The sequence below is a fragment of the Podarcis bocagei genome (assembly GCF_964188305.1).
Source record: "Podarcis bocagei genome assembly, chromosome: 1".
NCBI lineage: Eukaryota > Metazoa > Chordata > Lepidosauria > Squamata > Lacertidae > Podarcis > Podarcis bocagei.
In genome coordinates this window covers 83,964,276-83,977,271 of record NC_138125.1, presented here as the reverse complement: position 1 = coordinate 83,977,271, position 12,996 = coordinate 83,964,276, and the positions used below count along the sequence as shown (strand labels likewise).

General features: G+C 43.3%; 1 protein-coding gene across 1 annotated transcript in view; it reads left to right on the top strand.

Moving 5' to 3' along the window:
- LOC308592740 (uncharacterized protein) overlaps positions 1 to 12,996 on the top strand; it is a 42,877-nt gene that overhangs the window by 19,626 nt on the left and 10,255 nt on the right. The window contains exons 8-10 of the mRNA XM_081204460.1: positions 7,163 to 7,598; positions 8,445 to 8,564; positions 9,943 to 9,999. Coding sequence (XP_081060586.1) covers positions 7,163 to 7,598; positions 8,445 to 8,564; positions 9,943 to 9,999 — 613 coding nt within the window. The remainder of the gene's footprint in view (positions 1 to 7,162; positions 7,599 to 8,444; positions 8,565 to 9,942; positions 10,000 to 12,996) is intronic.

Sequence of the window (12,996 nt, the reverse complement as noted above, 5' to 3'; positions counted from 1 at the left end):
CTCCCCAAACTCATAACAACATGGTATCTTATGTTGCATCTTATTATTTCAGTGCCTAAGAAACCAAGTCCATGTTTATCATTCTTGAGCAGATCTCTTTGGAGAGGCATCAGATTGGGAAATAACTAGTCTGGTCCAAGAGCATTCCTTATGTATGTTGTTATGATTACGATTCCACAGTCTTGCTAGACAATTCTCTTTTACAAGAGTAAACTTATGCTGCTTCTGCTTCTGAATGATTTAATAGAATTAGCGATCTTGGCTAACGATATTGGATGTTGTGTTAACTGTTTCACCAGGGAGTCATCTTCAGGGGTGGGATGGTGGAAGAGGAGACATGCAAATGTGTCTTTGCACAGAAGATTTATATGCTATCATGCTCTCCCTGTCAACATCTGCCTGCATCTTTCCAGCACAAACTGAAAATGCTTTTGTCTGGACAACCTTCTATCACATAACATCTTTCTGTTTTAGTGCTGCTAGTTTTTAATGTGTAAAATCTTCCAACCTCTGTCTGACATATTTTAATAATCTGTTTCACCTGTACATTTATGATTATACTGCACCTTGTTTTGTTTTGTTTTTACTGCTTCTCCTGTTAGCTTCTCTGGGTTAAATACTAGAAGGAATGGCATATGTATTCTTATTAGGGATGGAGGGAAAATTTGATTCAGTTCACATTTAAAGCCTATCAAATTCACATTTTCCAAAATGATTTAAGAACCAAAAACAAAAACAACCACTGTCATCCTTCAAAATTCACACTTTTCTAAATTTTGTGATGCACTTCTCCCCTCAAATAATGCTTATAAAAATGTATATATTAGGGAGAAATGTGCATTAAAATATTAGTGAAATTGCTATATAAAAATTTATTATGAGAATTTTTTTGCAAAAATGTGTACTTTAAAACTCATAAAAATGTGTATATTATAAGAAATTTGCACTAAAATGTTGCAATATTTTCATGAGTATTTAAAAAATAATAATTAACACAAATTGATGCACAAATGTGAATTGAAATTAATATTAGAATATAAGACACTGAGAGAACTGAAATGTACAAATCCATCCTTCTGTTACAATCTCATGGATGGCACATTCCCACTAAATATGAGTTTATTTGTTGACATTCATGATTATTTCCTATGTTTGGTACAAATATGAACCTTGCATTCCACTATGGAATATATAGACACCCATCATTCTTTCTTAAGCTTTCTATTATGATTATGATTATGATTTTATTATCTTGTAATTTTATTCTTCCTGCTTTTATGACTGTTCTTATTATTACTCTTAGCCTGATGTTATGTTTGTTTGTTTGTTTGCTTGCTTGCTTGTTTGTTTGTTTGAATAATAATAACAATAAGAAAGATAAGATAAGAAAGAAAACAAAGTAGTTCAAAATAAGACATTCAAGATAGCTTGGGTCTCAATCTTCAGGTTTCAGATTGCCTATGTCATAAAGTAGCATCATTTTGTGGAACAGTTGGGATGGGGAGATAATACCATCTCCCTCCCACCCACCCACCCACCAGAATGCTGTGCTGTGTGGAGGAGGACGAACTTGAACACATTCCAGGATTCCCCAAAAATAGACCAGAGGCAATTGTACTTCATCCAGCAGAGCTTTACTGCTACAGAAGGCAAATGAGCATAATGGTCACAAATCCAATACATTCAGGATTGGCACATAAAAAATCCAGTTGCAGCACTTACAAAAACTTATAAACGTATAAGAAGGCTAAAACTTAACACTAAGCATACTATGTACACAACACCACATCAGAAGGAAGAGAGATAGAAAGTGAGTGAAAGCTCAGGCTCCTTCTGACCTCACTATTATAGTCAACATGACCTTGAGAGAAAGATAACAGAAGCAGTTTAAACTAGCTGTACTCAGTTTCTCAGAAGGGATAACCCAAACAACAGAAACCTTCTGCCTGTTTCTTTCACATAGAAAGAAACCTTCTAGAACACTCTTGAATTAATCAGAACAGGAAAAATCTCTACACATCAGATCCATTCTTTCTGTACTAAGAAATGCAAGATGTCCCACATAATTATGTTGTTGTCAAGCTGCATTGTTCTGGGGCACTAGAGAAATTTCAGCTTGGCCCTAGGCGGAATGAAGGAGACAGAGGAGGACTGGTGAGTCCCCTGCTGTTGAACTTTCCCCTGTCTCCTGAAAATAGTGAAAATTGCTCCTTTAGTCAGCACCAAATAAAGCAGTGAAAACGGGGAATGGGCATCTTGCTACAGTGCTTATTAAAAGAGTTTCTCATGCTTTTCAACAAAAGAGCTTGATGCAAAGTCAAGTACAGAAAACGACCTCGAGTTCATGCACAGCTTGAATATTTTTCATGCAATAATCTTTTGTAGAAAAAAATGGCCTGTGTCTTGGAGAGAAGCAGATTCGTGGAATGGCTACTTGGAACATGGTTTGGATTAGGAGGGGACACAGGTGGCGCTATGGTCTAAACCACTGAGCTTCTTGGGCTTGCCGATCAGAAGGTTGGCGGTTCGAATCCCCGCAACAGAGTGAGCTCCCGTTGCTCAGTCCCAGCTCCTGCCAACTTAGCAGTTCAAGAGCACGCCAGTGCAAGTAGATAAATGGGTACCGCTGTGGCGGGAAGGTAAACGGTGTTTCCGTGCACTCTGGTTTTTGTCATGGTGTCCCATTGCACCAGAAGCGGTTTAGTCATGCTGGCCACATGACCTGGAAAGCTGTCTGTGGACAAACACCAGCTCCCTTGGCCTGAAAGCGAGATGAGCGCCACACCCCATAGTCGCCTTTGACTGGACTTAACCATCCAGGGGTCCTTTACTCTCTCTTTTTTGCATCCTAAACTACTGAACACCTGTGCAGACATTTGGAAAGAGTGAAAAGGAAGGGTTGTCAAATATTCTTGTGAGGGTTGGTAAAATTTATGAACAGTTATTGTTGTTGTTTTTAAAACTTATTCTGAGAAGTTTCAGCTCACTTAAAGTTGAATGAAACTGTTGTTAGTGCATGTGGACGGATGAGGGAAGCAATGGACTAAGAGGAAGCAGGGAAGCCCAAACAATTCTAAAATATTGCTGTACTAGTAAAATCAGAGAACAAAACGAAGCAACCTTTAAGGATGATTGGAAAATGTTTGTAGATTATTTTAAAAATTATTGTAAACATGTTAGTACACTAGCAGGTTTGGAGTAAGTTCAGCAGTAAAAGTTATTTTGAAAATAAAGTTGGGAAAATAAGATATAGATTAAATATAATATGCAGCAGCAAATGATAAACATGAGAAAACCATGGAAGGGTGGGGGGGAATTGATTTCTTAAGTGAATATTGGAAAATATTTGAAAAGAGTATTTTATTAGTGAAAAATCTTTTTAATTTTTTTTTTAAAAATACTAAAATAATCTTAAACATTTTTTTTAAAAAAAATGAATCTACAGTTGTGTTCAAAATTCAAGAATGGCAAACTAAGGAAGGCCATTTTGCCAAATAGTCTCTAAGGAAGGACAAGATTTTTTGTAATAGCTCAGGAGGAGTTTTAAAAAAAGGAAATTTTCAAAAAATTGTCAGAAAATTATTTGTTGGGAAATTTTAGCTCAGCTGTAGTGGAATAATCAGTACAGGGTGCTGAATACTAGCTATGATAATTAACTAAAGAATTTCCAATCAAATTAAATTGTCTGTTAATACCTTGATCACAACAATGGCAGAAGGTATGGGGGCATTCAGTACTATGAATATTGTGAACTTTCTGATAAGAAACTCAATAGACAGCTGACCCTCACTACAAGTTTTTAAGTGAAAAGAGCATGTAAATTGACAGTTGGAAAAAGGATCTTATTGTGCTAACAATTCTTCTGCAGGGAGGAAGAACACCTGGAAGCTTATTTTGAAGATATTACAGCTTTGACTTCACTTACAATAACTTGGTTAAGAATGGATGGCTGCAATGTTTCCAGGGCCTGTGTCAGGAAGCACAGGTGGTTTGTGCTGGTAGATGATGTGACCACATCTTGAATAGGTTCTGCCTGAAACTGAATAAATACGCATGAAGGTTCATGGGATGAACCTTCATGGGATGGGGGTAGGCCAAGCTTTTGAGAATGGTATGGGTGCAATATATTCTGAACAAAAAGCTAAGTTGATTGTAAATAATGTAATAACTGAGGAACTTAAGATAGAAAAAGGAACACGACAGGGGTGCCCAATTTCCCCATTGCTTTTCATTTCAGTTCTGGAGGTGTTGCTGAATATGATTAGAAATGACCAGCAGGTCAAAGGTGTACAGGTCGGAGCTAAACATTACAAGTTAAGAGCATTTGCAGATGATCTAGTATTGACTTTGCAAGAGCCAAACACTAGTATGAAAAAGGTGCTAGAAATAACCCAACAGTTTGGCCAGGTAGCTGGATTTAAGCTGAATAAACAAAAAACTAAAGTTTTAGGAAAAAATTTAACAGATATGGAGAAGGAGAAATTCCAAGAGGAGACAGGGCTGACGGTGGTCAAGAAGGTGAAATACCTAGGGGTTTATTTGACATCTAAAAATTTGAATTTGTACAAGGATAACTATGAAAAATGTTGGTCAGAAATTAAAAAAGATCTAGAAATATGGTCAAATTTGAAATTGTCAATGTTAGGCCGAATTGCAGTGATTAAGATGAATGTATTGCCTAGAATTTTATTTTTGTTTCAAACCTTGCAGATTCTCGACAAGATGGAATGTTTTAAGAGGTGGCAGAAAGATATCTCGAAATTTGTCTGGCAGGGCAAAAAGCCCAGAATCAAATTTAAAATATTGACAGATGCTAAAGAAAGAGGGGGTTTTGCCCTGCCGGACTTAAAATTGTACTATGAGGCAGCAGCGTTTTGCTGGCTGAAAGAGTGGATGCTCCTCGAGAACACAGACATTTTGGATCTGGAAGGTTTTAATAATGCATTTGGTTGGCATGCATATCTATGGTATGATAAAATTAAGCTGCATAGTGCCTTTAAAAATCATATTGTTAGAAAAGCATTGTTTAATGTTTGGATAAGGTATAAAGATCTGTTGGAAAACAAAACCCCTAGATGGGTGTCTCCAGTGGAAGCTAAAGCAGTGAAGAAACTCAATATGGAGGTCGGATGGCCGAAGTATTGGGAAATTTTGGAACAGGAGGGAGATAAATTGAAATTACAAAGTTATGAGAAAATGAAACATAAAGTACAAAATTGGTTTCAATATCATCAAATAATGGAGTTTTTCAAACAGGACAGGAAAATTGGCTTTCAGGTGGAAAAATCAAAATTAGAGACTGAATTGTTAGAACCCAATACTAAGAATTTATCAAGAATGTATAACTTGCTGCTGAAATGGAATACACAGGATGAAACAGTTAAATCGGCTATGATTAAATGGGCACAGGACATTGGTCATAACATTATGTCTGCTGACTGGGAATGGTTGTGGAACACCGGTATTAAATTCACGGCATGTAATGCCTTAAAGGAAAACATTATGAAAATGGTTTACAGGTGGTACATGACCCCAGTCAAGCTGGCAAAAATTTATCATTTGCCTGATAATAAGTGTTGGAAATGTAAAGAGACTGAAGGTACCTTCTATCACCTTTGGTGGACATGCCCGAAGATTAAGGCCTTCTGGGAAATGATCTATAATGAAATAAAAAAGGTACTTAAATGTACTTTCTCTAAAAAACCAGAGGCCTTTCTCTTGGGCATTGTCGGCCAACTGGTGCCAAAGAAGGACAGAATTTTCTTTATGTATGCTACAACAGCAGCAAGAATACTCATCGCAAAGTATTGGAAGACACAAGATCTACCCACTCTGGAAGAATGGCAGATGAAGGTGATGGACTATATGACACTGGCTGAGATGACAGGCAGAATCCGTTATCAGGGAAAAGAGACGGCGGAAGAAGAATGGAGAAAATTTAAAAGTTATCTTAAGGACTATTATAAACTTGATGAATGCTAGAATGTTGAGGTTTTCAGGAAAAAAGGGATACAGTGATATAAGACCAGATATAGAAAAGATTAAAACGACAGAGGTTGGAAAGGAATATTTAGAAGTTGCTAAAAAATTATGGACATTGGGATGCAGAAAGGGGGGGGTATGGGGGAGTCCTGGAAAAGAGGTTTATGAAAAAATGTTATGAAACTATACGTGTTTGTATGTCTTTTTAGGTGTTTGTCTTTAAAAAACTCTGTAAAACCAATAAAAAATTTATTTAAAAAAAAAAAGAAACTGAATAAATACCACCCCACTTCCATTTTATTCTCAGCATCCCATTCACCCTGGCAGGCTGAGAAGAAGCTCATCAAGTAGTGTTGTGTAAGTACAGTTTGACTGAGTTAAATGAATTTGGGTGTGTGTGCTTGATTTGATCCAGGGCTCAGTTCTGAAAAGCTTGAAGGAATAACAGGGTGCTTGTGATAATATGCAGAGGTCTTTCTCCTCACTACTGAACAGCCAGGACCCCTCTAGGGAACAGAAGTTACTAGTTCAACCAAAGCAGAGCATGTAGAAGGTCTTTTATCTGAGAATTCATCCACTGGGCAAGTGTGATCACTCTCCAGAATGTCAGTTTGGGAAGGTATTGGCCAATCAAAATGGGAATGGCCTGTATAGGCAGATATTGTGATGCACCTTACGATTCTGTTTCAGGTGGCATTCCTGCTAGTTCCTCTGGAACCAGTACAAAGGGCTACCCTCAAGTGAATGCACCCACAACAGTTGTGCTTACTCGAGTAGGTGTTCAAGTTTCTAAGCAGTTATAGCTTCCGTGCTGGGTGATTCTCTCTCAGTGAGTCTTCCTGGCTCAACAGCAGACCTGGTGGGAAAGGAGAACTGGAGGTGGAAGTGTTAAATGCCTAGGCACAAGGTCTATAGGGTCAGGGCATCTTCAACCTCCCCCCCCCCAAGTCTTTGGGATGGGGCTGGGTAACCCCAATCTTGAGGGGGCGGAAGAGGCCGAGCCCTTCCACCCAGCTCGTCCCGTCCATCCTCCTCTCTCTTACCTTCCAATGCTGGGCACAATTTGATGCCTCTGGCTGTGTGTGTGTGTGTGTGTGTGTGTTAATAATACCTTTATTGTCAATGTACAACCTGTGTACAATGAAATTAAATGAAACAGAGAAGTAAGATGGTAGAGTAGCAGCTGCAGGAACAGTAGTATTTCCTCTTCCTCAGACCATTCAGCCCTTCATGCTTCCTCCAAGTTCTTTGTCTTCCTTCTTTCACACTCTATCCTCTTTCACACCTGGTTGTTCACATCCTCCTCTTGCTTCCATTTCCACCCCTCCATTTTACAGCCTCAGTTCATTTATTTGTTGATAAGGGTTGTTTTTACAGACATCTCAGAGAAGGCAACAGATCCAGCAGCGATGGCTAACAGAACCATAGTGTTCCTTCCCCCAAATTGTAACAACATAAACCAGGCAGGCCAGGGGGCCTCAAATACTGTTCTCCAACTACCAGAGACAGCTCTCTATGGAGGTCAGCAGCTTGGAGGCCCTGATAACCAGCCTCAGCAGAACGGGCAGGTGGGAGCCATGGAGACACTCCGCTATGTAGAGACCAAATCTCTGGGGGTAAGTGAAATTGAGATTTGCTCATGTTCAGGCTTATGTTCAGTGGGTGAGAGGCTGCCAGCTCTGCAAGGAAGGGGTGACATAATTGGGCTTTTGAGCCCCACAGGGGTGCTGCAGAAAGAATGCAGTTGGTCAAGAGAGCCATGGACTCAAAAAGGTTGAAAACTTCTGCTTTATGCCATTGTTTATATCCAAGTTTCTGCTTGTTTGCTATTTTGTTTACCTTTGGAGGAAGATTCTATGCAAAACCCCGTTCTTTCGTACAGGAGGTAATAGTTGAACATTACTAGTAACAGAGCATAGGAGCCAATGCCCAGGGACCGATTTCTTTTTGCCCCCACCCCCATTAAAATATTTGAGGGGGCTGCCCCCCAGTTGATGGGCATTGCCATTCAAATGTTGTGCATGCAACTTTATGTGGGGTGGAGCTTACCTCCCCCCCAAAAAAAGGTTGGCACCCCTGTAACACAGAATTTGTGTGCTAATATTTACATTAAGTGTTACAAGGTCAGGGTATCTATTCATACCTTCCAGGGCATGTTTAAAATAAAGACTAGTAACCAGCGTTAAAGGTAGCTCCGTGATGGGGGTCTCTTTATATCAAATTATGCCACATTCATTGATGCCACGAGCTACAGGAATAAACCATAGAAAAGGTTCAAATTATCAGACACCATTACAAGTACTTAGAGGAGGATATTCCTCACGCAATCTAGGGACCTGAGATGCTTTTTACTGTTTTTCTGTGTGGGCAGCTTGAAGTCATTATTCAGGGGTTTGGGTTTTTTACCTCTTATCAGGGCTCAGGAAACTGTTTGATCTTGTTTGTGTAATTTTCTCTCCCAGGTTATCCAGATCATGATTGGATTGGTACACATTGGCTTTGGGGCTGTCTCCCTTGTCCTTTTACCTTACCATGTGGTTTTTGCTGCTCTTGGAGGTTATCCATTCTGGGCTGGACTATTTGTAAGTAGTTGGTTATTTGTCTTTGAGGACCAGTCTGTTTCAGTGTCCATGGTCATGAAATTTAGGGCTGCATACATGGCATACATTTAATTCACATTTAAAGCACATCCTCCGCCCAACCATCCTAAATTGTAGTTTAAGGGTGCTAGGAATTGTAGCTCCATGCAGGGTAAACTACAGTTCCCATTTTTCGGGGGGGGGGTGCTTTAGGTGTATGATGTGTGCACACAGCTTTGACCTTGGAGAGGAAGTCTCCATTATGTTCCTATTCAATTGCTGACTTTTTTTGTATTGAGAACTAATAGCTAGTAAATAAGTCATAATCTCTCTCTCTCTCTCATGCATGTGTGTGCACACACACATATCCTTATAGCTCTGCGAAATGGAATAGACATAGATGAAGGAAATGTGCTCATGCAGGAAACCTGCTTGCCTCCACCCCAGTGGTGTCCCCAAAAGCATTTACTCTTTCATGTAGAAGTGAAGTCTGTAGGCTGGAGTCAACTAAGCTATTGCACTAGTGGAAGCCAGTGTCAGGATTCAAACTGGCACAATGAGACTTCCTTCGCTCTCCACCTTCCCATGCCCCCACCCTCCCCAAATTTGCTCAAAAAGGTGACAATAACCCCCTGAACAGTGCAGGGGAGCAAGAGATGAGGGGTTGCTCTGTCTGGCAAGCAGAAATGCTTTGCTAAGACCTCTGAGACCCCTATTCCCTTCACAGATCTACAGTTCCCACTGTTCCATGGGAAGAGGATCTGATTGTTAAACCACTCAGAGAATTGTAGCTCTGTGCACCGCACCCTTAACTCTCAGCTCCCTTGACAAGCTGCAGTTCCCAGGAGTCTTTGACAGAGGGGCATGGCTATTTAAAGTGACTATAACACAGCTTTAAATATATATAGTGCAGATTGAAACCAAGTTGTACTATCCCGGGAGGGCTTTCCCAAGAAATGTAGAAAGTTTTTTAGTTCCATTTATTTACCAAAAGCAATGCTTTTGGTTGAGGCAGGTAAGTCATCATGCCCCATCCAGGAAAACTTGGGCAAAGCCTTTGGTGCTTAGTTCTCTGCATAGGACTGGAAAGGACTGGCACACATGGTTCAACAGGAAGAGGGGAATCTTATGTCAAAGCCGTATTCACATGTTCAAGAACATTTTAATTAAAACCAATGAACAAATCCCCTTGTCAGTTTTCAATGCATTTATGTTGGAGAGATAGTCAGAAAGCCAATAGTTGGCTGTTCTTTGGTAAAAGAAGAAAATATTCCATTATCTGACATCAGTCCCAAAGCACTGAGATGTTGGGACTAAGGAAAACGTTGTCGTTTTTTAGTGAACAGCCCAAATGATCTTTTCTTTTTCTTCTCCTGAATAGTTCATTGTTTCTGGATCCCTGGCTGTGTCAGCTGAGAAATATCTTAATACAAGCCTGGTGAGATACACACCATTCCCTCCTCGTTTATGTTGCTGTATAAACAAACAAATAACTTAGCCTTCTTGTTACATGTCTGGGTATATGGCCCCCTCCAGACTGATTTTTTATTGCAGGTGGTTCTGCAGTATGGTTTTGCCATAATAATAGTGTATTAGCGGTGGTTTTATTCTGCATGAGTTTGTTCTGTGGTGCTTCCCTAATGCTATTACACTATTGCTGTCTGAATGGCTATAGCATAGCAAAAGCAGGACAAAAGTAAACCAGAACACCTGCAGTATAAAAAGTTGCAGGATGTCAGCAGGAAGTTACAAGATATGCACTGATCGGAAACGATACTGTCAGGGGTTTAGGTGCAGAGGCACGGGCAAGGGAGGAAACAGAGAGCGAAGGGGAGGAGACAGAGGAAAGGATGAGTGATGACGACGACCCGAGATCTCCCAGTCTTTCCAGTGAATCAGAGGATTCACAGAAAGGAGCACCAGTGGCCAGGGCAAGGGGGGAGTCTAGGGAGGCACCCCAGGAAGATAGAGCCAGAGGAGACTCAGGGGGGAGCAGCTGGAAATCGGGACCAGCGTCACCGCCAGGAAGCAGGGAAGAGGAAAGGAGCCAGGAGGGAAGCGCTGGCAGCTCACCACAGGAGGGAGGGCAGGAGTCAGGAGTGGCCACACCTCCATCGGGGAGCGAGGAAACGGTTAAGAGGAAAGTGGAAGGTTGGGCGCGCGCGCCAAGTTCAAATGCAGAGGAAGGCGGCGCAGTGAGCAGCCCCGAAAGGGAACCGGGTCCTAAAGCCCGGCGCAAGGAGGCAGAAGGGTCCGGGTCAGCGTCAGAAGAATCCCGGAAGGAAGAAGCCCCGGGGGGTAGAGGGACCCAGAGGAGGACAGTCAGGAGGAAAAGGTGGAGCAAGGCTAGGATATTAAGTTGGTGCGCACGGGGCGGAGACTCAGACGGAGCCTCGCCGATCTAGCTAGTAGACGTAGAGTTGCAGACAGCAGCGTGAGAATGGAAACTGTAATTCAATAAAGACTTTTACTTAATGACCGCTGGCTAGCGTGATCCTCTGTGAGCTAGGATCTTGAAGCAGCTCTGACAGTAGGCTCCGTCTGCACATTGTGGGCATCTGCAGCCTCGAGGAGGGGAGAGAAACAGGCGCCCACTAGCGAGCTCACGAACGGCAAGAGACATGACGGCTGAGCAGCAGATAGAGGACCTCAGAAAAGCAGTGGCACAACTGAACGCCGAGGTTCTCGCATCCAGGAAGAGAGAGGACGAGGCAGCTGCCGCCTGCAGGGATCTCCAGGTCAGGTTAGACGTACTGGCAAAGCAACCACCCCGGCAGGAGGGAATTGGGTTGGCGAGACGGACAGGCGGGCTGCTCTCTCACTTCGATGGGAACCTGCAACAGTATCCCAACTTTAGAGCCGACGTACTGTGCGCACTGCAACTGTTGCATAAAGACTTTAGAGATGAACAGGAGAGAGTGGGGTTCATCATGTCCCATCTGCATGGGGAGGCGAAAGCATGGTTGCGCAATTTATGGAGAGATAACGATCCGGCGCTCCAGAATGCGGATGCCTTTATTAAAGCGATGGATGGGTGTTTCTTATCAAGTATTGACATTGATCTTGCACGGAAGGAGGTGCATGGGCTGAGACAAGGGAGGGCCAGCGTCAGACAGTATCATGCACGCTTTTTCGCCTTGGTCAGCGCCCTGGAATGGGACAGAGATTCGGCTCCTGTAAGAGACCTCTTTTGGGAGGGACTGCACAACTCGATTAAAGATGAGATAGCGAGGGGGGAGAGACCCCGAACCACCCAGGAGGTCGTTCAGAGGGCACTGGCAGTGGGGGTGAGGCTGGAAGGACGTCCGTGGAGCAAGGACGAAGGACGTGGAGGGCGCGAACCAGCCGGGGGCCCCTCCTTCTTTCCCAGAGAAGCAGCGCGAACGCAATCCACGCCTCCGCCAGGAGGAGGAGCCGAACCTATGGAGGTTGGAGGTGCAAGGGCTCAGTCAGCAACCAGAGCCCTAGCACCGGCAGCAGTGAAGGCGAAGCCTCCTAGAGGGACCAGGAAGTGTTACGTCTGTGAGCAGCCAGGGCATATGGCGAAAGAGTGTCCCCAGAGGCCCCACAAGCTTACTGCAGCCTCAGCAATGGTGACTGCAGCAACGCAGCAGGGAGGACCACAGCAGGGAAACGACGATGTCTGGCTGGAGGAAGAGGCACTGGGGCCCAGCCAGACGTGTTAGTGACGCAGTCCCCAGAAATTTTACAGCCAGTGAACCCCCTCCCGCCCAAACCAGTAGTGAGGCTCACAGCATCTCTCCAGCTGCCCAATGGAATCACCATGGACGTGCCAATCACCATCGACTCCGGCAGCAACGCGGACTTTATAGGGCAGGAATTTGTCGACAGGCACGCTGTGCAGTTGCTGCCGGCCACACTGCCCCTGCAGGTTGTCACGGTGGATGGCAGGGAGCTGCTAGGGGGGCAAGTGGTGAAGCAGACGCCACCAATGGTGATGCGACTTGGGAATCACAGGGAAGTCATCAGCTTCAACGTCACTCAACTGTCTGACACGCCCATTGTATTGGGTATGAGTTGGCTGGACAAGCACAGCCCAACGATGGCTTGGTTCCAGAGGCAGCTGGTCTTCGGCTCTTCCTTTTGTGCTGAACACTGCATCGTACCCAGGCAGGAAGGAGAGGAAGAGGAGTCACAGCTGCTGCTAGGCACGCTGCAAGCGATTCCCCACAAGTACGCAGAATTTCTGGAAGTTTTCTGCGAGAAGGAGGCGGACAGGCTACCCCCTCACAGACCATATGACTGCAAAATTGACCTGCTGCCGGGGGCGGCGCTGCCTAAAGGGAAGCTGTATTCCATGTCTGAGGACGAACTGCAGGAACTCAAAGACTTCATCGATCATAATTTGGAGCGCGGTTTCATCCGGGAGTCTAAGGCAGTGGGGGGCAGTCCTGTATTCTTTGTTAAGAAGCGA